Source organism: Mucor mucedo, assembly GCF_025094135.1.
Source record: "Mucor mucedo strain NRRL 3635 chromosome Unknown EV154scaffold_27, whole genome shotgun sequence".
Lineage (NCBI taxonomy): Eukaryota > Fungi > Mucoromycota > Mucoromycetes > Mucorales > Mucoraceae > Mucor > Mucor mucedo.
The window spans coordinates 17284-38028 of record NW_026252311.1 but is presented as its reverse complement, the minus strand read 5'-3'; the positions used below and the strand labels follow the sequence as shown (position 1 = coordinate 38028).

The window sequence follows — 20745 nt, the reverse complement described above, 5'->3', positions numbered from 1 at the left end:
GGCAGTTTATTTATATATAAAAAAAAACCCTGAGTTTTTTATTCTTTATTTTATTTTCTAAATGGAAGGTATGTGAGCATAGAAAAAGTTGTAGTTTTGGTGCCTTCTAATAAAAAAAAATCGATATCTGTATTTATTTATATGTCTAATAGTTCACAGCAGTTTTGATTGCATCATAGCAACGGATCATGCTTGGTACATAAAACTTTTCGAATACTAAAGGAAACGGTGTGTCCCAACCACAAACCCGTTGAATAGGAGCTTCCAAGTTTAAGAAACAATGTTCCATGACGGTAGCAGAAATTTCTGCACCCACGCCAGCGGTCTTTGGAGCCTCATGAGCAATCACCAAACGACCGGTCTTTTTTACCGACTCAACAACGGTTTCTACATCCCAGGGCATGATGGTACGTAAATCAATCAGTTCACAGCTAAGACCTGGCATCTTTTTTTCGGCCAGCTGTATAGCATTTTCAAGTGTGTACATTTGAGATCCATAACCAATCACTGTAACATCTTTACCCTTTTTAACAACCTCTGCTTTTCCTAATGGAAGCTCATAATCTGCTACTGGCACCTCTTCCACTTAAAAATAAAATAAATACATATGAATAAAGACTTTACCCAACGTCAACTAATAGATGTAAATGTCATACCTGCAGCACGGTAAAGAATCTTGGGCTCAAAAAATATAACTGGATTTCTATCACGAATTGAAGCTAAAAGTAAACCTTTGGCTTGAATGGGACTTCGGGGTGTAACAATCTAGTGTAACCATTCAGGGCGTGAGAAAAAAGAAGCCGACAACGGTGAGAATTTTTTTTTTTATACCTTTAATCCGGGACAGTGAGTGAAAAAGGCTTCAGGACTTTGAGAATGATAATGACCACCATGTCCAACAGCTGAAGAAGGAGAACGGATAGTTAAACCACCAACATTAAATTGATTGCCTGATCTATAACGGAATTTGGCGGCTTCGTTTACAAGCTTTAAATAGATAATGTTAATAAAGGGGATATATAAATATGAAAAAGACATTTACCTGATCAAAAGCGGGAAAGATATAATCTGCAAACTGAATTTCAGCAATGGCTGTATGACCTACTGAAGCCATACCAACAGCAAATCCAGCAATACCTTGTTCTGTTAAAGGTGTATTGAATACGCGATCACGTCCGAATTGTTCTGCTAAACCTGACGTGGCCCTAAATACTCCACCAAACGAAACATCTTCACCAAATACAACTGTTAGAGAAAAAGATAAAAAGTTGGGTTAACAAAGGTTTTATCCAGATAGTGTGAATATCTTGCCTGCTTTTTCATCTGTTGTAAGTGCAATAGACATTGCATCATTTACTGCTTGAAAAAGGTTCATCTTTTTGGTCTCGCCTGTAGATTTTGGATAGATTGAGTATGGATTTAATGAACAGTCAGATATACTTACTATTATTTGCACTCATATGAGCCAGCTCAGGTGAACGAAATGCTTCGGTAGGTTCTCTTTTCAATAAATGAGAGAAGGCGACACCTTGTTGAATACCATCATTGGCTTGAGTGGCAGCTGCATAATTCCGGCTCTTTAAAAGCAAAGGCTTCAGGGCAGATGCATTTTGAATCACTTTATTTAAAGTCAACATGATAACGCAAGAAGGAAAAAAAAAATGTGAAAAAAAAAGAAAGATAAAAAAAAAAAAAGAGAAAAGAAAAATAAAATGAATACAAGATCCATCAAAAAAAAAAAAGAAGAGAGAATGAGCGTGGGAAATTTGGAGTTCAGATGACGTCTAAACTCGGATTTCGTTAAATTCAAGTTTATCAACAGATTTGCATAATAAAAGAATAGCACCAAATTGTATATCTTTTTCCCAAAAGTTCTTTTCTTGAAATGATTTCCTTGGAGACGAATTTTTAACGGCCTTCCATTTCTTTTCATTCATTTCAAAATTAGCAATGATGGCAGCTTCTTCTGTTGTTAATCTTCGTAACTGCTTTTTCATCTTGAGGGACTTGTAAACATGATAAAATCTCCACATCTCTGGTGCTGGATCCTTTTTCCTCTCAATTTGATAATCATACCTAGTTGATTCATAAAACGATAATAAAGCAATGCTTGTTTCACACTTTCCATTTGTACCACCAGGATTCAAGTAGAGTGAGTTTAGTTTGATTGATTGAAATCGATGATCTGGCATTCGAATCACAATAAATGCTGATCTACGAGGTTTTTCTTGCACAGAATTAGTGATCCATAGATTTTGTAAATTCTTACAAGATTGTGATATAAAATCCATGATATGGTCACCCAAAATAACTTGATTCAATTCCAACAGTTCTAACCTAAACCTTTTCTTTGACTTTTCATAGCATTTGGTGGTTGTAATCAATACTTGAGATAAATGTAGTTTCTCTAATTGCTCTACATTATCTAATAGTAAATCTAGTCTAAATCCATTTTTTAATTGTACATCGCAATCCAGTTTCAGTTCGGTCAAGTGTTTACAAAATTTGAGATTCTTGAATAGTGATAAATCTGTTTTCTTACCGGTCCAAGACCATTTAAGATTTGCTTTGGATAATAGGCCTGTTTGCTGAGTTACAGCCTTAAAGGATGAGGCAGGATCGATTGTTGACCACCAAGCATAATCAGTCATCTCCACTTTTACGTTATTTTGGTGAATATCTGATATTTCTTGAAAGAAAGCATCGTAGGGGAATGGAAAGACTGAGGTACTAATCTTTCTGAATTTAATCTTTTTAAGAAATATACACAATTGCGCAAATCCCATACAAGCATCCATCGATTGTTCGTATAATTCAATCGTAACATTTTCATTATAAAACCAATCAAATGTAATATCGAAATCAAGCGTTTGTACGTGGTAAAAAGCTAAGCTTAAAAAAGTGATCATTCTCCAATTCTTAAGATGAACATCGTCTAGAGTTAATGATATAGCTGAAGTAAATAATGGAAATGTTGTGGTTGAGCCCATATCGTGTTCGTCCAGTGGTAGTGTAACACATGCGAGTGTAAGATGCTTCAAGTGAGGTAACTGTGCACCCAATGCCATAATCATCTTTACATTTAAATTGACATAATTGTTGCCTCGAATAATCAACTCTTCAAGTTTAGGTATACGATTCCAAATAGAGGTTGTCAAGTTATTATTCAACAGGTAATCTGTTGATTCTCCGCTTATGGATAGATATGTGAGTTGTGATGATAAGTGTTCGATAATAGGCTGGAATATAGTCTGTCTATTCAATGTTGGTAATCTCTTTAAATGTTTCATTTGTAACCATTTTTCACTGTATCGCATATATTTCCAGAGCTTTGGGTCAAAGTCCAATACTTGTAATTGCTTGAACAAGTCTGGAAAACTTTCTAATTCATCTCGCGTTATCCCAACTGCATGTTTTTCTTTTAATCTAGTACCGGAATCGTATGCAAAAGTCAACTCCTTTACATGATCACCAAGTGCATCTTGAATGAGGCTCGACATTTCAATCGTGCGGTAGAAGAGTCGAAATTGATTACGACTGTGAATGTGGACTTTGGTATATAGCAAGTCAAGAAAGGGTCCATACCAGGCATAGCAAACACGTATACATGACCCTTGTTCTGATAGGGTCAGGTATTGACCTACCTCTTTAATAATATCTGTTGGGAGATACATTTCCTTCAAAATGGGGGGTGGGAGAAAAAAAAAAAAATATAACCGCGGTTTTTTATTATTTATTTATTTTTTTCATTACTTAGAACTCAACAGCAGCAGGGAACTCAAAAGTGACATCCTTACCAGTGAGCTTCTTATAGATTGCAGAGAAAGAATCAATCTTGTATTCAAGAGAGGTAGCATCCTTTGTATCAAGGAATACCTTGAGTGTCTTACTACCATCCACCTTTTGGCGAAGTCTCTTACCAATAATCTCGGTAGGGAACACAAGATCGTCCAAGATAGCATCATGAACAGCAGTCAAAGTACGAGATCTGGGACGAGGTTGTTTGCCAGTGTTACGACGAGTAGGAACAGCCAAGATACGTCGCTGGGCAACGAACACAATATGACGGTCTGAAAACTTCTTTTCAAGCTCACGAGTAAGCTTAGTTTGGACCTTTTGAACTGCCTTTTGAATAGGAGCAGGAACAAATACAACAATGGCCTTCTTACCACCACCGAGCTCAATCTAATTACTCATTAATACTGCAGCATAAAATACACAGAGGAATATTTACCTCCTTGGCTGCTGTAATAGTAACAAATCTTGATTCAGGAACAGAGCTCTCTAAATCTACAAGGGCTTGAGCAACAGTAAGCTCAAGCTCATCGGGTTGAACACCACCAAGTTTGACAATCTTGAGAGACATTATTTGACAGCTATATTTTATTTGTAAAATGATGAAATTAATTTTGACATGAGCGTTTTGCCAAATATTTCAATTTTTTTCTTTTTTTTTTTTTTTTTTTTTTTTTTGTAGGGTAAACTTTTTTCACACCCCCTCGCAAGTTACGCATCCATCCATCGCAAAAAGCATTTTTATTTTACAACCCGTTATTTACATCCATGTTTGAAAATGCGTAACTGCTTATTTTTTAATTTATTGATTTTTTACATACACGATATAAGGGAAAAAGGGGGAGGTTCTTTGCCTTCCCTTTTACCCCACTATTTGTCCTATTTCGCCCAGAATTAAGCGGTCTTTTAAAAGACCCTTCCTGCAATGGCTCCTCCCACTGCTCCTCCATAGAACACTATGCCTGTGCGAACAAGTAATTCGATACCTAGTTTTAACGTCTCTACACGGATATTGGAATTGGCTGGCGCATTGGCGAAAAACAATCGATGTCTTGTATGCGCTGGGAACGATAACTTGCTTAAAACACCCACCGTACCTATTGTACCCACTGTCGCCGCTATGGTCGAATTTGGTTCTTCTATTATTTTATGTCAGTTTAAGTTTTCAAATAAATGAGAATACGTTACCTTGCTTCTTTAGTACTTGAGAAATTTGTCTGTCTGCCGTATCAAACACTTTGGCCCATGTAAAATACCCAATGGGTAAGCCGATAATAACTGGAACGAATAATGCCATTTGTTGAAAAGTGCAATGACGAACACAAAAACCCCTCCAAACTATGTGCAAGGCGGTAACTAAAAACGTGCCCCCCGTGTGTGTAGCTTTCTTTTTTGTATTAGACCTTTTTTTTTTTTTATTTATTTTAAAAAAAAAAGGTATGTAAAGAAGGGATATAAATATATATAATGCTTTTTTTGTCTATAATAATATTAACTAGTGTACAAATGGAAAAATGCTTGATGTAAAAAAAAATAAAATGTAAATGAGAAAAGTTTATGCAGCAGGAGCAGCAAAACCAGATATCCAGCCAAGTGGATGTGTGTTACTTGACCAACTGCCATTGGCATTGTCAACCCTTTGAATTATATCACCAGCAGAAGCATTCTCGAGGCAGTAGCGGAGCAAAAGCTGACGAAGACGTTGATAAGAGTTTCTACAACCAGCCTAAATAATACATATTAGTACAAACAAGTCAAAAAAAAAAAAAGGGGAGGCCTATGAAGTACTTACAGTTGCTGCACGCTCATACCAGACAAGAGATTCTTGTAAATCAACTTGAGTTCCCAAACCCTTTTCGTAACACAATGCTAAATGATATTGTGCAGCCACCTGACCCTGTTGAGCCGCAAGACCAAAGTAACGTACAGCCAATTCGGGGTTTTGTTGACATCCTATGCCACCCTGTAAATGCAATGCTAATTTCTGTAAAGCACGAGCATGGTTTTGTTGAGCCGCTTTACGGTACCAATAAACTGCCTTGGTTGCATTCTCTGCAACACCAATGCCGCTGGCATAACAAAATCCAAGGTTACACTAGATTGTAAAACGTGATGAGTTAATCATAAAAAAAAAAAAAAACCTATTTTTATACTTCATACCTGAGCCCATGGGTTGCCTTGCTTAGCTGCCTTCAAGTACCAATAGGCCGCAAATTTGGCGTCCTTTTCGATACCAAGTCCTTCTTCATAACAGAAACCTAAGCTATTTTGTGCAAGAGGGTTGCCTTGTATAGCAGAAAGACGAAACCATTTGACGGCTTCTTGCTCATTCTTCTCAACTCCCATACCGTTTCTAAAAGCAAAACCTAAAGATAACTATATTTAAAAAAAAAGGTGATGTTAATCATCAATGCATATCTATTTGTTTGTTTTTTTATCTATTTTTTTCTCTTAAACGTACCTGGGCTGGCGCATGGTTGTATTCAGCGCTACGGAAATACCAATAAACAGATTCACGTTGATTAGCTTCTACACCCAAGCCATTCTGATAACAATAACCCAAGCTATGAAAAGCAAAGATATTTCCTTGGTGGGCAGATTTAGTATACCAAGCGACCGCCATTTGTAAGTTTTTGGTGACGCCAATACCATTTTGATAGCAAAATCCGAGATTATGTTGAGCTCTTGCATGGCCTTGACGAGCTGCTTGACCGTACCAGTATGCACCTTGGACGGTGTCCTTTTCGGCTCCGATGCCATTCTGATGACAATAGCCCAAATTACATTGAGCCCAAGGATAACCTTGTTCAGCGGATTTTCTATACCAGTTGGCAGCCATAACTTTATCTTGAGGTAAACCAATGCCATCCTCAAAGCAATATCCCAAACTGTTTTGAGCAAAAGCGTTACCCTGCTCTGCAGCGAGCATATACCATGTAGCGGCTTCGGCATGGTCTTTCGGTACACCAATACCATCCTCGAAACAGTAGCCAATATTATAAATAGCCACAGTCTCCCCCTGGGCAGCAGCACAGCGGTACCATTCCATGGCTGTACTTTCAGACTTTTCTACGCCAAATCCCTCGCCATAACAATAACCTAGAATTCCTTGACCACGACAATTGCCTTGCTCCGCGCTAAGTTTGTACCACTTGAATGCTTCGTGTTCATTCTTTGAAACGGCGATGCCGTCATGATAGCAAACGCCATAACAATATTGGCTAGAAGAACACCCGTCCTCTGTTGCTGTGCGACGAATCCAGTTGATGGCATTGGGACCTCTGGCATTAATTTTGGACTCCCAATATTCTGCCTCGATGCGATTGATTTGCACACCGGGTCGACCGTATTTACGTAAAAAAGCTAATCGAGCGATGCCTAATAAAGTGGCGTCACTTAAGGGTAAAAGATCGATGCCATCATCCTTAAGCGAGCTGTTATTTTCGGTTAATGCGGTTTTGACGGACATGATATAGTAGCGTTCAGCTTCTTGAAAGTTGATGCTAATCCCGAGTCCAAATTCGTAACAAAAACCGAGCACGGCTTGTGCTCCAGAATGGTTTCCTCGATTGGCTGCATCTTGAAGACAAAGAACTGCAAATTTCTGGTCTTGCGATTTGTTATGACGTCCGTACAAATGATTTTCAGCCATTTGAAATAGGTCTTGTGGCGATAAATGATCTTCCATTGATATCAAACTACTCTTACTCACAATGCTACTAGATGAAATCGTTGATGTCTTTGTGTTGGTGGTAGAAAAAGAAGGCGAATTGGAAGATACTGTGGATGATGAAAAGGTGGACGATAAGTTGGATGAAGTCGATTTATTAAACTGGTGATGTGTAAAGTATTTACGATTGAGTTTTGAAAACATTCGTCGCGAAGCTATAACTATATGTGACAAAGATGTGGAAGGCATGGTTTAAAGGAGAGAATAAAGAAAAGAAGAGAAAAGACAAGAGGGGAAAATTACTTATTTATAATAAAACAAGTGTCACATTTTTGAAAATGATCGTCTGTTGCTTGACCGTTACTTTTTTTTTTTTTTTTTGTGTTTGTTTTGTATTTAAACATGGCTTGTGTTCATCTTCCACATAATTTTTTTACAGTTGTCATGTGGAAACACACAGTACTTCCCAAACAGCTAAAGTACGGCTGCAGATGTCCGAATTACTTGATACTTGTGTCACTTGTTAATTTACTATTATAATAAACTTGAATATGTCATTTTAGCCTGGTTATTAATAGGTAACCTCTTTTATTTAATACACTTATTGTTTAAAGCTGTCCAATCATTAAATAGACATTTATCTATAATTGATATCTACTCCGTGTGGACAATTAAGGGGTGGGGAGCGAAAAAAAAAAAGTAAAAGAGTGGCGGATTATCAAATAAAATTTAATAATAAATAACAATAATATTTAAGACTCTTCCATTATCCGTTATAATCGAAATTTTTATTTGGGGTAATGTATGTACACAAAATGACCGTGCGCGGCCATCTCTTCTTTAAATATATTACAGAGTAAATATTACTGTAGTATACTGTATAACTTCGGAATAAAAGTAGCTTGGTTCTCTTGTCTCGTTTAACGTTTCACACTTAATGTCACGATTTTACTTTTTTTGTTTCGATAACATTTTAATTGCTGGCCTCATCGGTAGACCCAACGTTCAATACCGGTTTATTGGTGTTTCAGACATTGGTTAAATATATAATAGACTCGATAACTGTACAGCTACCATTATTCGCCTGTGCTACAATCATGGCTGAATCTTTTTAGTGCCGACCTTTTGAAGTATCACGAAAAAAAAAAAAAAAAAATGTTGTCCCTATATGAAATGGTAGCAATTGTATATCGATTGTGATTGTATTCGCTTACATGGTTACAAAGTGAAACATATTTTTTGCATAGATGCTTTTAGTGAGCACACACATACATACGTATACGCATAAATACACACATCAATTTGAATAAGCTCTTATTATATCTCGATTTTGTTTTATTGACAAAAAAATTCATGACGCCCATTGTGACTTTAACCTTTTGTATGCTTGGGGGGATCGAGTCCTTCATCTCTATATTAGGGGTAAATAAACGGTTTATTATTGTTATTCGAGACAAGTGTTTTTTCTTTGTTGATAATTTGATGAGGTTAACGGGAGCTCAATCCCGGTAGGTTGTACTTACACAAAAGTTATTACTTGTTAGCTGGTTTCAGTCATTCTGTTTTGTTCTGTTCTCAGTGCCATACGATAACAATAGGAGTGTGATGCGATCATCACATTAACATAGAAAAATAAAATTGCAACGAATGGTCAAGTCGTTTTTTTTTAAAAAAAAAAACCGAAGCTGCAAGAAAAAAATTCCTAAATTGTATGCGTCCCATGATGAATTCCAGGGTTGTTTAGGCTAATTTTGATAACCCCATCAGTTCATTTAACCTGACCCTTTTTTGACATTTCAAAACATATGCAGTTGTTTTCAATTACCGTATCGGAGAGTCCCCGAATATTCCCTCTCCGGTTGTTTGTTTTTGGGCCTGTTCTTGCCAACTTGGGACAGTTAGAGGTGAATTTCACATGCATAGCATGCGGCACAAATGATGAAGTAAAGCTCAAATTTGTGATGTATGTTCGCGTACAAAACCCAACTTTATAAAAATACGACATTGAAAGTCCTTCTAGACGCATTGATTGATTCAACATATCTCAGTTGAAATAAGTTACACATATGCAAAGTTTGACTTGTTGATCAAAGTTTATATAAATCAAGTTTCCATGTGTACTGATGTAGAAATACTTTATCTATTACTATAAACACTGAAAATCCTAATTTGTTTTTCTACTCCAGATTAAATGACATAACAATCGCACAACGTATCACACAAAAGCGTATCATTTATTTTATTATTATTTACATAATATCAACGAGTTGATGTTTTTCTTTGGCTAGAGCAAGAAGTGCTTCATATTCTCCCGAATTTTCACACATTTTCTTGAATAAGGAATTCGGCGTGTTCAACAAATCTAAAGGGCTTGCAAATTCCGCGATTTCTCCATCATCCAATACCAGAATCCTGTCATATTCTATTACTGTGCGGAGTCGATGTGCAATGCACAAAATAGTACAATCCGCAAACTCTGTAGCAATTGTTTTTTGAATCGCTTCATCAGTTTCGAAATCGACACTAGCCGTGGCTTCATCCATAAATACGATGCGATTTTTTTTTAAAAGGGCACGAGCAAGACAAATGAGTTGTCTTTGCCCTTGAGAAAAATTTAAGCCTCCTTCGCTGACAGGGCTGGAGAGATCAGAAAATATGTTAAAGTTTAAATCTTCCATGCTTTCATCATGACATGAGGAATCAATGTCCGCCGGAATTAATTCCACGCGTTTCAATGCAGCAATTACGCTTTCTTCGTCAAATTCGTCAAAGGGATCTACATTTGACCGTAAACTTCCAGAAAATAACACAGGATCTAGTTAGGGAGAAATGGGATTAAATAAGGATAATATGAATAAAAAGCCTATTTTTTTTTTCTTACCCTGTGGAATAATTGTCAAATTACTACGAAGATCTTGAGTACCAATGTCGCAGATATCAATCTCGTCTATAGTAATACTGCCTTCTGAAGGTTCAACAAATCGAAAAAAAGATAGAGCTAGCGTCGATTTTCCGCTACCTGTTCTGCCTACAACCCCAATTTTTTCTCGGTGTTTGACAGAGAATGTAAGGCCTTTTAAAACGGGATCTAAACCAGGAGCGTACCGAACCACAAGATTCTTGACTTCGATTACTCCTTGACTGGGCCACTACAAGGGGAGCGGAAATTAGTAATTGAAGTTCCATGTGTATATTGTATTACCAACCTCCAAAGGAGGCCTCAGGTCCGTAATCGCTAATGCTTCTTGATCGATTTCCATATATTCGACAATTCTTTCAACTGCATTAAAACTCATTTCAAGACGCGTATATCGTTTAATAGCCATCGTCATCTATTCCAAACGCATTCATTAGCAAAATTTTGTAATATACGTTTTTGTTTTCTAATTCTATACCTGTGAGGTGTAAGACAAGACAAAGCTCAGACAAAAGCCGGCAAGTGAGGCGTCCATAAAGTCCAAACTTAATAAAATAAAAATACCAGTACAAAAGTTGACAGCCGCACCGAGCGATGAAAAACGAATTGCCACCCACCGATTACTAATCCAAACATAATAGTAAGGTCTTGAATTTTCATCAATTTTTCTAAGCATTTCGTTCATAAATTGCTGTGTTGCGCCATATGCACGAATTGTAACAACTCCCGCCAAGGTTTCACCAAAATGTGAAAATAACGGCGACCTTGTCACAGAGTCCATGCGTCTAAGTTCTCGCGATGCAGCACTGTACCTTTTACCAATCATAACGTTCAAAAACGTTACCAAAATCATAGGAATAACAAATGCAGGCAGCACAACACATACCGTCAGAATCGAGGTAAAAATAACTAACCATTGGACGATAAAATACATAATATCATTTGGCACACCGGAATCAATATACTCGAAATCTTTTGAAAACCGGTTAAGAATACGACCAATAGGTGTTGTATCAAAGAAACGCATTGGAGCGCGTAACACACGACGAAGTAAAATTTGATAAATAGTTTTACTAGCTCTTAATGTACCATAGTAAAGACTTGCAAAGCGGCCAGCACCAATCAGTATATTTGTCATGGTGATCAGCATATAGATATTTAGGTACATATCCAGTTGATCGCTACCAGCATCTTTTATAAAAGCTTCCGAATAAGTACCGGCTGTGGTTGTACTAAAACTATTTTCGATAGTGGAAGGTAAATTTGATGGATTCATTAATAAAGGAAAGTTTCCCATCGCCGATATTAAAGTTCCATTACTGGACGATTCACTGGAATGCACCCATTTTTTGATCCACCAGCTTTCTGCTACATCAAGTCCGCGTGAGCCAAACACAAAACTCATTACAATACACCAGTACCATGGATTTCCGACCGCACGTAAATACATTGCATACAGTTTAGCTTTGATGTGACCAACCACACGAGCTAAATACCGAAAAAAAAAAACTAGTGTTAAGATTATAAATGTCACTCTTTTCATCTCCTGGTTCTTACTCTCTTCCTGTATCAAAACCCTAGGAGGTGCTTTGTCTTTTACTGCGTTCTTAAGCAATATAGAATCCAAACTAACTAAAGTCGATTCGGTGGTGACTGTTACAGGCTCTCTTTCGCTTGTTTCTGAATGATTGTCTTCATCTGTAATGCCTACAACATCATCCAAAATGGTTTTTAAGGTACCATCTGCTTCTAGTTTTTCAGGTGAGCCACAAAGATTTATACGGCCATTCTCTAAATGTACAACATAGGCAGCTTCGGGAATACATAAACCAAGATGATGGGTAACAAGAATTCTTGTGCGACCTTTCATCAAGGGGCCAAGGAGACATTTGTTCTGGATATGCCTGGCCGTATGAGCTTCTCAAAAAAGTTAACAAAATAATATTGCACTACATTCATCATCTTACCATCGACAGCACTAAGTACATCGTCCAGTAGCACATTTTTAGCCCTTGAATAAACCGCACGAGCTAACGCAACACGAGCTTTTTGACCTCCAGATAGTGTAATACCCTTCTCTCCGACTTCCGTCATATCACCATCTTCTAAAATATTCATGTCTTTATCCAGAGAGCAAGCGTACAATGTATCGTCATAACGTTTTTTTATCATAGGTAGACCAAACAGGATGTTTTCACGAATCGAATCATTTTGTAACCAAGCAGTTTGAGATACATAGGCTACTGCATGATCCAATATCCAGTCTCTTTTGTTAATTGTACCTACTCGGTCCGTATTGTTTACCAGTGTATCAGAAACAGCAGTTCTAGGACAAAAACTTTCACCTTCCAAAAGAGTTGTTTCTCCCAATAAACTCAGAAGCATTAATGTTTTTCCTGATCCAGTTGCGCCACATATAATACTGAGTTCACCGTTAGGAAAATGGGCATCAAGATTGTGGAGCAAGAAAGTATCAGCCTCTTCAAATGTCGATGGAGTTATAGTAAATTCAGCCGTAGAAGCAGCACGAGGTAACACATCATTGATGTGACTGGGTAGGCTAAGATGACTATTGTCATCTAATACATCGTTCCCTTCATCAACATGTGGTACATCAGTCCAAGAAACTGTGGCATTTCGAAACCCAATCCTTACCCTGCAGTTAGGGTCCAGGTTAGTTGAAGGCGGAGAAATTTCTTCTTCGTCCAAATAGGATTCAATACGTCGAACACTAAATGCAAAGAATTAAGTTAGATAAAAATATTAATTGAATAATACTTTAAATCTTCTTTTACCTGATTAGAGCTTGAAGAATATCAACAAAGGTCTCCGGCAAACTATTTAATGCAGATCTTAGCTCTGTAAAGATAGTTATGGCAGTAAACGCAATAGGAGCAGTCAATTGTTGACCTTGGATTTTTGTAAAAGAATAAAACGATACGATCGTAACCAAAAGCGGTGTTCTGTAGTTTTATCGTCTGTTAGTGAGAGTATAGAATAAACTTATTCATCAGGCATTCTTACCCTTGCCATAAGAAGTTGAATAAAACTTCGCTAATATAGGTCTTCTTCAAATGTCTAATTTCTTCGTTTCTTGCCTCCAATACACGTTTTTCCCAACTCAATTCCCAAGCAAAAAATTTAATTTGGCGAATACCTTGTAATACTTCATTCATAAGAGAGACACGTCTGTCACGAGCTTCCATTAACTTTTCTTGGGTTTGCGCAAAGAAAACCGAATTATAGTGGTTTAAGGGCAATGTTATAATCATGACCGATAGGCCTAATAGGCAGGAAGAACCCAGCAATGAGTAAAGAAAGGTGATTCCGACGAATAATTCTATGGGTGCTTCGATGATTGTAAACCAGGATGTCGTAAAATCTGATATACGCTGGGAATCTGTGCTCATTAAGTTTACAATTGTACCTGTTGTTGTGTTACCAGTCTCCCCAGTCGTGCTTGTCTTCTTATCGTCAATTGAGCCTGTATCTCTTGCCATATCTGGAACATCCATACGTCGAAGTGTTTTTCGATAAATTTCCAAATTCAACATGCCTTTCATTCGTACTCGTAATGAGGAAGAACCTAAATTGTTATTAAAATGAGCTGTCAGGAGAAAATTTAAGGTATTTATACGTTACTCAAATAATAGAGCTGTCCCACAACTATACTCAGAATCACAAGTGATAATGATAAACCCGATACTATAATCACGCCTTTAATAAAATAGAATTCATCCTCTTTTCCCGCATCCATATCTTGAATCAAATTTAGAAACTTGTTTAGAAAAAATGCCGGACCATAGTATAGACCAGCTGCAATGATAGTACACACCGATTGCATGATGATAGCGGATCTGTTTGCATGCACTAAACGATATATGAGAGATTTTTTACGTTCTTCTCTAAAAATGTAATATAGATTATAGGATCTGAAGCTATGTGGTAAACTTGGCAGCAGAACATGCTGAGCATTTGTGTTTACACTGTCAATAATAGGGGTAGCCCAATTAAAATACAAAATACTAAATATGGATGCTACTGTAAGGCCTGCTACTGGAGTTTTATCGCCATCATCTTCCCCTTCAAAGAAAGGGGGCCCTTGATCAATGGAGCCGGTACTATAAAATAGATCTAATGAAAAAATTATGCCCAGCACAAGAGGAAGACCTTGGGCAAGCGAAAGCTGACTATGGAATAATCGGAATGAATCCCAAAGACGGTAAAGTGACACGAATAATGACATCATATAGAAAATAAACAAATGAATATTGAGAATCCATCCCCATTGATTAGGCAGTCTATATCTTCTTGAGTTTACAGAAAGAGCAAGTATGTAAATCCATGCTATAAGCACAAGCGCTGTGGAAATAATAGTGGACACCGTTGCACTGCCATGTTTGTTATTGTTAGATAATTGAATTACCGCTTCATACAGGTCGTAAGCACTAATAGCTGTCATCACCATTGTTCCAAATAGTAACCGTGTAAGTCTAGAACTATCATCAAATGGTACCTTGTAGTCTCGAATGTGATCCAATTTTATAGATGAAGGGTCTTTTCCATATTGTAGTGAAACTGTTTTCTGATAATAACGACGTTGTGTCGATAGTACCACTGAACTTATGCAAGCCACTCCCGCTAAGCCTATCGCCGACCAAACTGTGGCAGGATATCCTTCGTCTAACATGTCTTTTTTTTTCAAATATGAAGCCAAAAGTGAAAGTGAAAAGAAGAAAGAGGATAATCTTTTCCATGAAAGAAGCCAAAGAATCCGAGTCAAAAATAGCGCAATTTTCTGTCAAATACGTGACTGTTCGAGCATAAAGCTAGCCGAGACATATTTCAGCCTTTTTTAGGAGAACATCGTCTTAATCACTGCCAATTCACGATTAAAAATGTAGTTCGCCCTACATTTACCAAGTTTCGCCGCTATTAAGTAGCAACGATCGTCATTATTAGCGTTGACAGAGCACATCATTAAGTCTAAGGTCTCAATCACGCCCCTGAGATCATTCTTTAACCCAAATGCAGGGAAGCCGATTCTTAATTATGCACACCATCGTTTACTAATTAGTGTTTAGGGAGAATACAGCCTAAAATCTTGTACTAAACATGTCTCTGTATTAAAGTATTCTCTAACACTTAAAGTTTCCAGTATCGAAAAAAAAAATCGTAGATGAGTATTTTTCCGGCCATGATGGTCTACACGTCGATTGACATGCCATATCGTCTAAACTTCGTAGGACGATCGATCTCTGTTTTTCATAAAATCTGCTTCACAATCATTAAAAGATACTACTGGAACGCAGATAGACAATTACCAAGTTCTGAATTCCTTGAAAGGTTTTTGCAAGTGTTTCTATTTTAAGTAAAGGCCCAAGCATTATGGAAGATGAAACAAACACTTAAATCATTCTGACATATAAAGCTCTTGTTTATCAGCCTACAAATAAAGCTGGTTCACACACTTTATTCTTCTCCTTTTCTTTTCTCTTAACATATTTCTTCCATCGTATGGAAGTAACTGATAACGTAAAAAGGTTAGTTAGTAATGACTCTTGTTTGTTTCAAAAGACGTTAAATCGAAAAAGATATATTGCAATATTGCAGCTGCGGCTAGTCTTTGCTATAGGAGGACGATCTCTTAGGCAGGGTTCTTGAGTTTTTTTGGAACTCAAGAACCGTAAATGGCTGTGATTGGGCTCTAAATAGTCGTAATGATACTGGCCTGCTGGTCTTGACCAGAATTATTGTAAGCGATATATAAAAAATACATTTGATGGCAAAAAGCGTAACAAGAAATTCCTCCGTCATCAAGATAATCACTTCGGCTTTAATCAACAGCACAGATGATTACATTGTTGCAGACAGTGAATGGTCTAATGGTTGTCGATCAGATTTAGTACTGGAGCCAAAATCCCTGTCCAGTGATTTATCCCCTATCATCATTGAATTTCAACAATCAGTCAACAACGTATTTATGAAACGTGCCACTGAATACGCTTTACAAGCTTTTAAACGTTACCAAGTCGATCCAATCGTATTGATTATTTGCATGAATAACGTTTCCAGTGACATAGAATCATTAACCACACCAAGCAATATCCTTGGATGTCGTTCTTATCCTTCCCACAATTGGGCTAGAAATGGAAATGTCTAGAACTCAAAGGTATTTTTTAGAATCACGTGAAGGTCTACACGTCAATTGACATGCCCTATCGTCTAAACTTAATAGAATCATCGATTTTTCTTTTCTATAAAATCTGCTTTACTATCATTACAAGCTAGTACTACTGGAGGGCAGATAGACAACTACAAAGCTCTGACTGCTTGCTTGAAAGGTTTTGCAAGTGTTTCTATTTTAAGTAAAGGCCCAAACATTATAGAAGATGAAACAAACAATTAAATCATTCTGACATAAGCTTGTTTCTGGATGATAAGAAATCATCCTGACATAAGCTCTTGTTTATCTATAAATAAAGCTGGTTCGCACACTTTATTCTTCTCCTTTTCTTTTCCCTTAACATATTTCTTCCATCTTATGAAAGTAACAGATAATGTAAAAAGGTTTGTTTAGTAGTGACTCTTGTTTCTTTGAAAAGACATTAAATTAAAAAAAAATAAAGTTGCGATATTGCGGCTGCGGCTAGTCTTTGCTATAGGAGGGCGACCTCCTAGGCAGGGTTATTGAGTTTTGGAACTCACAGGCTGTAAATGGCTGGGATTACACTGTAAATAGTTGTAATCATACTGGCTGGCTGGTCATAGCCATACGGAGGTCTAGACATTTCCGTACCAGTCTTCTTCAACTTATAAATATATAAAGTACTTTAAAGAAAAGCCTTTATCCGATTGGGAAGAAAAAGATTTCATTCGCTTCTATAATGGCAACGATGTCAGCGAGATCAAACAAAGGGGTTTGCAAGCATCCTTCTTATATTACCTGAACTGCATAATTGTACAAGATTAAGATGTGCCCGATGATATGAAGGAAGTTGTCAAATTGAAACGAAAAAAGTATACGCGTAAGTAAAGCTAAACGAAGTGGTAAAATAGTCCACTAATACATCACTTTTTACCAGTCATCTCCCAGCAATACCCCCCAAAACTCTTTACGCTTTTCTTACGGACAGCCAGTTTTTCCTTAGGGACAGCCAAAGTGCATGTAGTCGCATCGTAAGATATGTGATTTGGATGTTTTGTAGACCTAGGAACAAGGGTATACAATCAAAAACAATGTAACAATCACAAAAATACGTCGGTGTACCTCGAGGAAAATCCCAAATTTTACAAATGAACCTTTTGAATACCCTTCCTATGGGCGTAATGAAATATGTTCTTATATAGACATTGTCATTATTAAACGTAGCATAGCACAGTTTTTCGCTCATGCCTCGTGTATCACAATGCTTTATCTGGAATCCTATTTTTGAAAAAAGACAATTAACACCAGGGCCTGATCAAGAACCACTTTAGTACTGAAAACTTGAAGATGATCCATAAGGCAACCAAGTCTGAAATCACAAGCGGCAAGATTAGTTTCAATCAAAATTTGTATTTTTCAGTCAAAGAGGCGATTGATGTAAATGATATATGAATATGTATTTTGCACATTACAAAACTAATGTATATACTTGTATATCTGTTTATATAAGCTTGAAGAGGATGAAGAGGAATTGGACTTCTCAATCAATCTGCTCGCCCTTTGCAAAACTGCTTACCGATATGAAGCCAGAGCAATTAGTTAAGGCAATTGTTTATTTATTTCCAGAACTTATTTCAGTAAAAAATCTTTACAGTATCTAAAGCTCATTTATCGGCCAGTTTTGTGCACCCAGTCATAAGATCCCTCTTCTCTAGTCCTAACGACATCAGCCATTGGTAAATAGATATTCCTTTAATATGTTGAAAACTTCAACTGACTGCATTTGATTCATAGACTATAAGTTCCTATATTCATCAAATTGACTTGAATCGTCCTGACTATAAAGTTGATGAGTACATTCACTATCAGTACAGCTCTACTCCTGTGTTTGGAGAGCTTAAGACTCCTGTCTATAGTTCCAACTGTGGTGACCTAGCAAGGCTATAGCCATATTAGAGCTAACAAAGGTTTATCCATGCTGATACCATTTGTGATATAAGCTTAACAATAAATGTCATAGTAAGAACTATAAGGATATTACATCACAAGTCTAATTTAGTACGTCTGAGAAAGACTTAAAATTTAAGAAGACTTAACATTTATTAGAAGAAGACTAAATTAGTGACTATGTAATAATCATATACATTTTTGGTTAATCAGTGATAACTTCAAGATAGCACTAGAGATGTGAACACAGCAGACAGTCTTTTATATAAATACTCGTATATTTCATTTATTAATAAATGACAAGCTTATAAACAGTCTCAAACTACTCCTATAGTCTTTTTATAATTTAACCTTACCTTAAAACACAACACCAACACTAAGCTCCTTATTACTGGTTTATGTCGCTTGGCCATCTTTATGAAAAACGAGATTGATGAAAAAAATCTTCGATTGACAATAGGATTTCAAGTTGTTGGTAAGTTTTACGTCATCGTGTTGAAAAATTATCTAACAAAAAATGTGTTAAGTTTTATACATTTATTTTTACGCAATGGAGTTGACGTCTTCTCGTATATACAAGTTTGTTGAGTTATTCTCTGTACAGTTGCCAAAAAACATCAATAACTTACAGGAAACGCTCCTTCTTGACCCCATATCCAACATCAGTCGTATCTGTAAGGAAAAATGTGTCATGTCTGTCGTATTTGACGCCCAAATAAATCAAATACAATTACTATTTAATCTGTCTTGAGTTGTAATATACCTTATATATTATAACAGACACAGTACTAGTTCTCAAAATCTTCTACCTGGAAACCATAACCTACATTGGACCCCGGCTGGCTGATTTACTGCCGTTCCTTCCAGCACCTACGATGTGTAATCAAGTGATCCAATCATCGCACATATTGCTAAATGGATAAATGATTCCTCTGCTAAAAATTCCGGACATACAACCATAGGATTATATAATTATATTCTATAGGCCATGTTCCATGTCGTCACTAATTTATATTTCAAATCCAACAATTCCCAGTCTCTGGAAATGTTTATTCGATGTACGCAGAAATTAATGGAAGTAATAATTTAAAATAAAAGGACCTCTACTTTGACAAACTCGCCAACTGATAGTTAAGGATTGAAGAGTCTCATTTCTTTACTTGTTTAATTTTATCTTTATATTTTACCCTTTTGTACTCAAATTATCACCAAGTCGGCTGCAAATTCGCAACCATTCCAATGTCCGACCCTGCCATTTAATAGGTTATCTTGTTCAGCACTCATCAATTGAAGAGTATGGAAAGATAAAAAAAGATATAATAAAAATGAAAGAAGAGTTTCTCCGAATGATGAGAGCAGCAGAGAGTTGTTATTATTGGTATTGGACTCAATCATTCCGATGGGTTTTTAGTTTAGGTAGCGAGAAAATTAAATGGCGATACTTTGATATAATGCTTGCGAAAATTGAGTAAATTCAATACTTTCATACAGGTCTCTTAGGGACAGCCAAATTTTCTTAGAGACAGTCACGGTGCGCGCAGGCATGATGTTGGGATTATGATGCTTTAATATACATCAAGAGGTCAATATAACTTAACAACTTGAAATATATACACATTTGTCACAACCAACATGGTTTAAGCCAGTATATGTGTTTTACAGCTTACTTTTAGCTTCTCGTTTGGAATTCACCTTAATATTTCTGCGTAAGATTAAGATCAAACGAGTTCAAAGGCGAAAGAGTGATGATGGAATTGTCAAAATAAGCATAAATCGTTTAATAAACATTTAAATTCGTAATTTTTACACTGTTTTTGATTGTATATCCTTGTTCCCAGGTTTACAGAACATCCAAATCACATATCTTACGTTGCGACTACGTGCACTTTGGCTGTCCGCAAGAAAATCGATTTTCATATTGTACGTTAACGCAATGGATTATATCGATGTCACATAGAATATAGATAACTTAAAGCCTCACTTTACAGGTAGTTTGAGCTCAAATGAATCCAAACGCCTAAAGAAAAACATGACAAGGTGGTGCTAATACCAATCACGAAGAAAAAATGTCTGTTTGTTTCAGCTGTTATTAAGTAGCCATGACGGTGAAAGTTAAAAGCAACGCGTCAACTACAAGGCAACAAAGGCAGATAAAGTACATGCCTTATTAGGAAGCAACACTATCTCTGTTACAAAAAGATGAAGTTGGAAACAATTGTTAGCCAGAATACACGGCTGTATTTTTGAAAGGATATGATTATACTCGCA

At 36.7% G+C, this 20745-nt stretch overlaps 7 protein-coding genes across 7 annotated transcripts; 1 reads left to right on the top strand and 6 right to left on the bottom strand.

The window, feature by feature from the left end:
- Nucleotides 1-5: 5 nt before the first annotated feature.
- Nucleotides 6-1705, bottom strand: EV154DRAFT_502512 (thiamine diphosphate-binding protein). Its single transcript, XM_051600808.1, has 6 exons — nt 1445-1705; nt 1312-1389; nt 1043-1245; nt 832-987; nt 657-765; nt 6-585 (listed from the first exon to the last, which is right to left on the bottom strand). Exons 1-6 carry the CDS (start codon nt 1635-1637, stop codon nt 146-148), a joined length of 1179 nt encoding a protein of 392 aa, XP_051459533.1. The 5' UTR covers nt 1638-1705; the 3' UTR covers nt 6-145.
- On the bottom strand, nt 1684-3685 carry EV154DRAFT_502510 (uncharacterized protein). The gene has a single exon (XM_051600807.1). The coding sequence runs from the start codon at nt 3672-3674 to the stop codon at nt 1785-1787; it is 1890 nt and encodes a 629-aa protein (XP_051459532.1). The 5' UTR covers nt 3675-3685; the 3' UTR covers nt 1684-1784.
- A 22-nt stretch (nt 3686-3707) lies between these two features.
- On the bottom strand, nt 3708-4470 carry EV154DRAFT_502508 (30S ribosomal protein S7e). The gene is made up of 2 exons (XM_051600806.1): nt 4235-4470; nt 3708-4185 (listed from the first exon to the last, which is right to left on the bottom strand). The coding sequence occupies exons 1-2, from the start codon at nt 4364-4366 to the stop codon at nt 3754-3756; spliced, it is 564 nt and encodes a 187-aa protein (XP_051459531.1). The 5' UTR covers nt 4367-4470; the 3' UTR covers nt 3708-3753.
- On the bottom strand, nt 4451-5270 carry EV154DRAFT_502503 (uncharacterized protein). Its single transcript, XM_051600805.1, has 2 exons — nt 4984-5270; nt 4451-4934 (listed from the first exon to the last, which is right to left on the bottom strand). The coding sequence occupies exons 1-2, from the start codon at nt 5090-5092 to the stop codon at nt 4702-4704; spliced, it is 342 nt and encodes a 113-aa protein (XP_051459530.1). The 5' UTR covers nt 5093-5270; the 3' UTR covers nt 4451-4701.
- Nucleotides 5139-7882, bottom strand: EV154DRAFT_502501 (uncharacterized protein). Its single transcript, XM_051600804.1, has 4 exons — nt 6257-7882; nt 5956-6171; nt 5588-5890; nt 5139-5521 (listed from the first exon to the last, which is right to left on the bottom strand). The coding sequence occupies exons 1-4, from the start codon at nt 7712-7714 to the stop codon at nt 5351-5353; spliced, it is 2148 nt and encodes a 715-aa protein (XP_051459529.1). The 5' UTR covers nt 7715-7882; the 3' UTR covers nt 5139-5350.
- A 1621-nt stretch (nt 7883-9503) lies between these two features.
- Nucleotides 9504-15125, bottom strand: EV154DRAFT_601030 (P-loop containing nucleoside triphosphate hydrolase protein). The gene is made up of 10 exons (XM_051607204.1): nt 14025-15125; nt 13407-13968; nt 13178-13345; nt 12350-13113; nt 11940-12299; nt 10861-11870; nt 10672-10797; nt 10347-10614; nt 9652-10280; nt 9504-9590 (listed from the first exon to the last, which is right to left on the bottom strand). Exons 1-9 carry the CDS (start codon nt 15070-15072, stop codon nt 9715-9717), a joined length of 4872 nt encoding a protein of 1623 aa, XP_051459528.1. The 5' UTR covers nt 15073-15125; the 3' UTR covers nt 9504-9590; nt 9652-9714.
- Nucleotides 15126-16000: 875 nt separating this feature from the next.
- EV154DRAFT_502492 (uncharacterized protein) lies at nt 16001-16867 on the top strand. The gene is made up of 3 exons (XM_051600803.1): nt 16001-16555; nt 16596-16598; nt 16625-16867. Exon 1 carries the CDS (start codon nt 16165-16167, stop codon nt 16543-16545), a length of 381 nt encoding a protein of 126 aa, XP_051459527.1. The 5' UTR covers nt 16001-16164; the 3' UTR covers nt 16546-16555; nt 16596-16598; nt 16625-16867.
- The last annotated feature ends 3878 nt before the right edge of the window (nt 16868-20745 follow it).

Coding starts and splice junctions, on each gene's coding strand:
- EV154DRAFT_502512 (XM_051600808.1), bottom strand. CDS start 1,637: ATGTTGACTTTAAATAAAGTGATTCAAAATGCATCTGCCCTGAAGCCT. Junction 1,390..1,444: donor TCATATGAGTGCAAATAATA/GTAAGTATATCT, acceptor CAAAATCTACAG/GCGAGACCAAAAAGATGAAC. Junction 988..1,042: donor TCTTTCCCGCTTTTGATCAG/GTAAATGTCTTT, acceptor ATCTATTTAAAG/CTTGTAAACGAAGCCGCCAA.
- EV154DRAFT_502510 (XM_051600807.1), bottom strand. CDS start 3,674: ATGTATCTCCCAACAGATATTATTAAAGAGGTAGGTCAATACCTGACC.
- EV154DRAFT_502508 (XM_051600806.1), bottom strand. CDS start 4,366: ATGTCTCTCAAGATTGTCAAACTTGGTGGTGTTCAACCCGATGAGCTT. Junction 4,186..4,234: donor CTATTACAGCAGCCAAGGAG/GTAAATATTCCT, acceptor ATGAGTAATTAG/ATTGAGCTCGGTGGTGGTAA.
- EV154DRAFT_502503 (XM_051600805.1), bottom strand. CDS start 5,092: ATGGCATTATTCGTTCCAGTTATTATCGGCTTACCCATTGGGTATTTT. Junction 4,935..4,983: donor TCAAGTACTAAAGAAGCAAG/GTAACGTATTCT, acceptor ATAAAATAATAG/AAGAACCAAATTCGACCATA.
- EV154DRAFT_502501 (XM_051600804.1), bottom strand. CDS start 7,714: ATGCCTTCCACATCTTTGTCACATATAGTTATAGCTTCGCGACGAATG. Junction 5,891..5,955: donor AAGGCAACCCATGGGCTCAG/GTATGAAGTATA, acceptor TTTACAATCTAG/TGTAACCTTGGATTTTGTTA. Junction 5,522..5,587: donor GGTATGAGCGTGCAGCAACT/GTAAGTACTTCA, acceptor TGTATTATTTAG/GCTGGTTGTAGAAACTCTTA.
- EV154DRAFT_601030 (XM_051607204.1), bottom strand. CDS start 15,072: ATGTTAGACGAAGGATATCCTGCCACAGTTTGGTCGGCGATAGGCTTA. Junction 13,114..13,177: donor ATTCTTCAAGCTCTAATCAG/GTAAAAGAAGAT, acceptor CTTTGCATTTAG/TGTTCGACGTATTGAATCCT. Junction 10,615..10,671: donor ACCTGAGGCCTCCTTTGGAG/GTTGGTAATACA, acceptor CTCCCCTTGTAG/TGGCCCAGTCAAGGAGTAAT.
- EV154DRAFT_502492 (XM_051600803.1), top strand. CDS start 16,165: ATGGCAAAAAGCGTAACAAGAAATTCCTCCGTCATCAAGATAATCACT.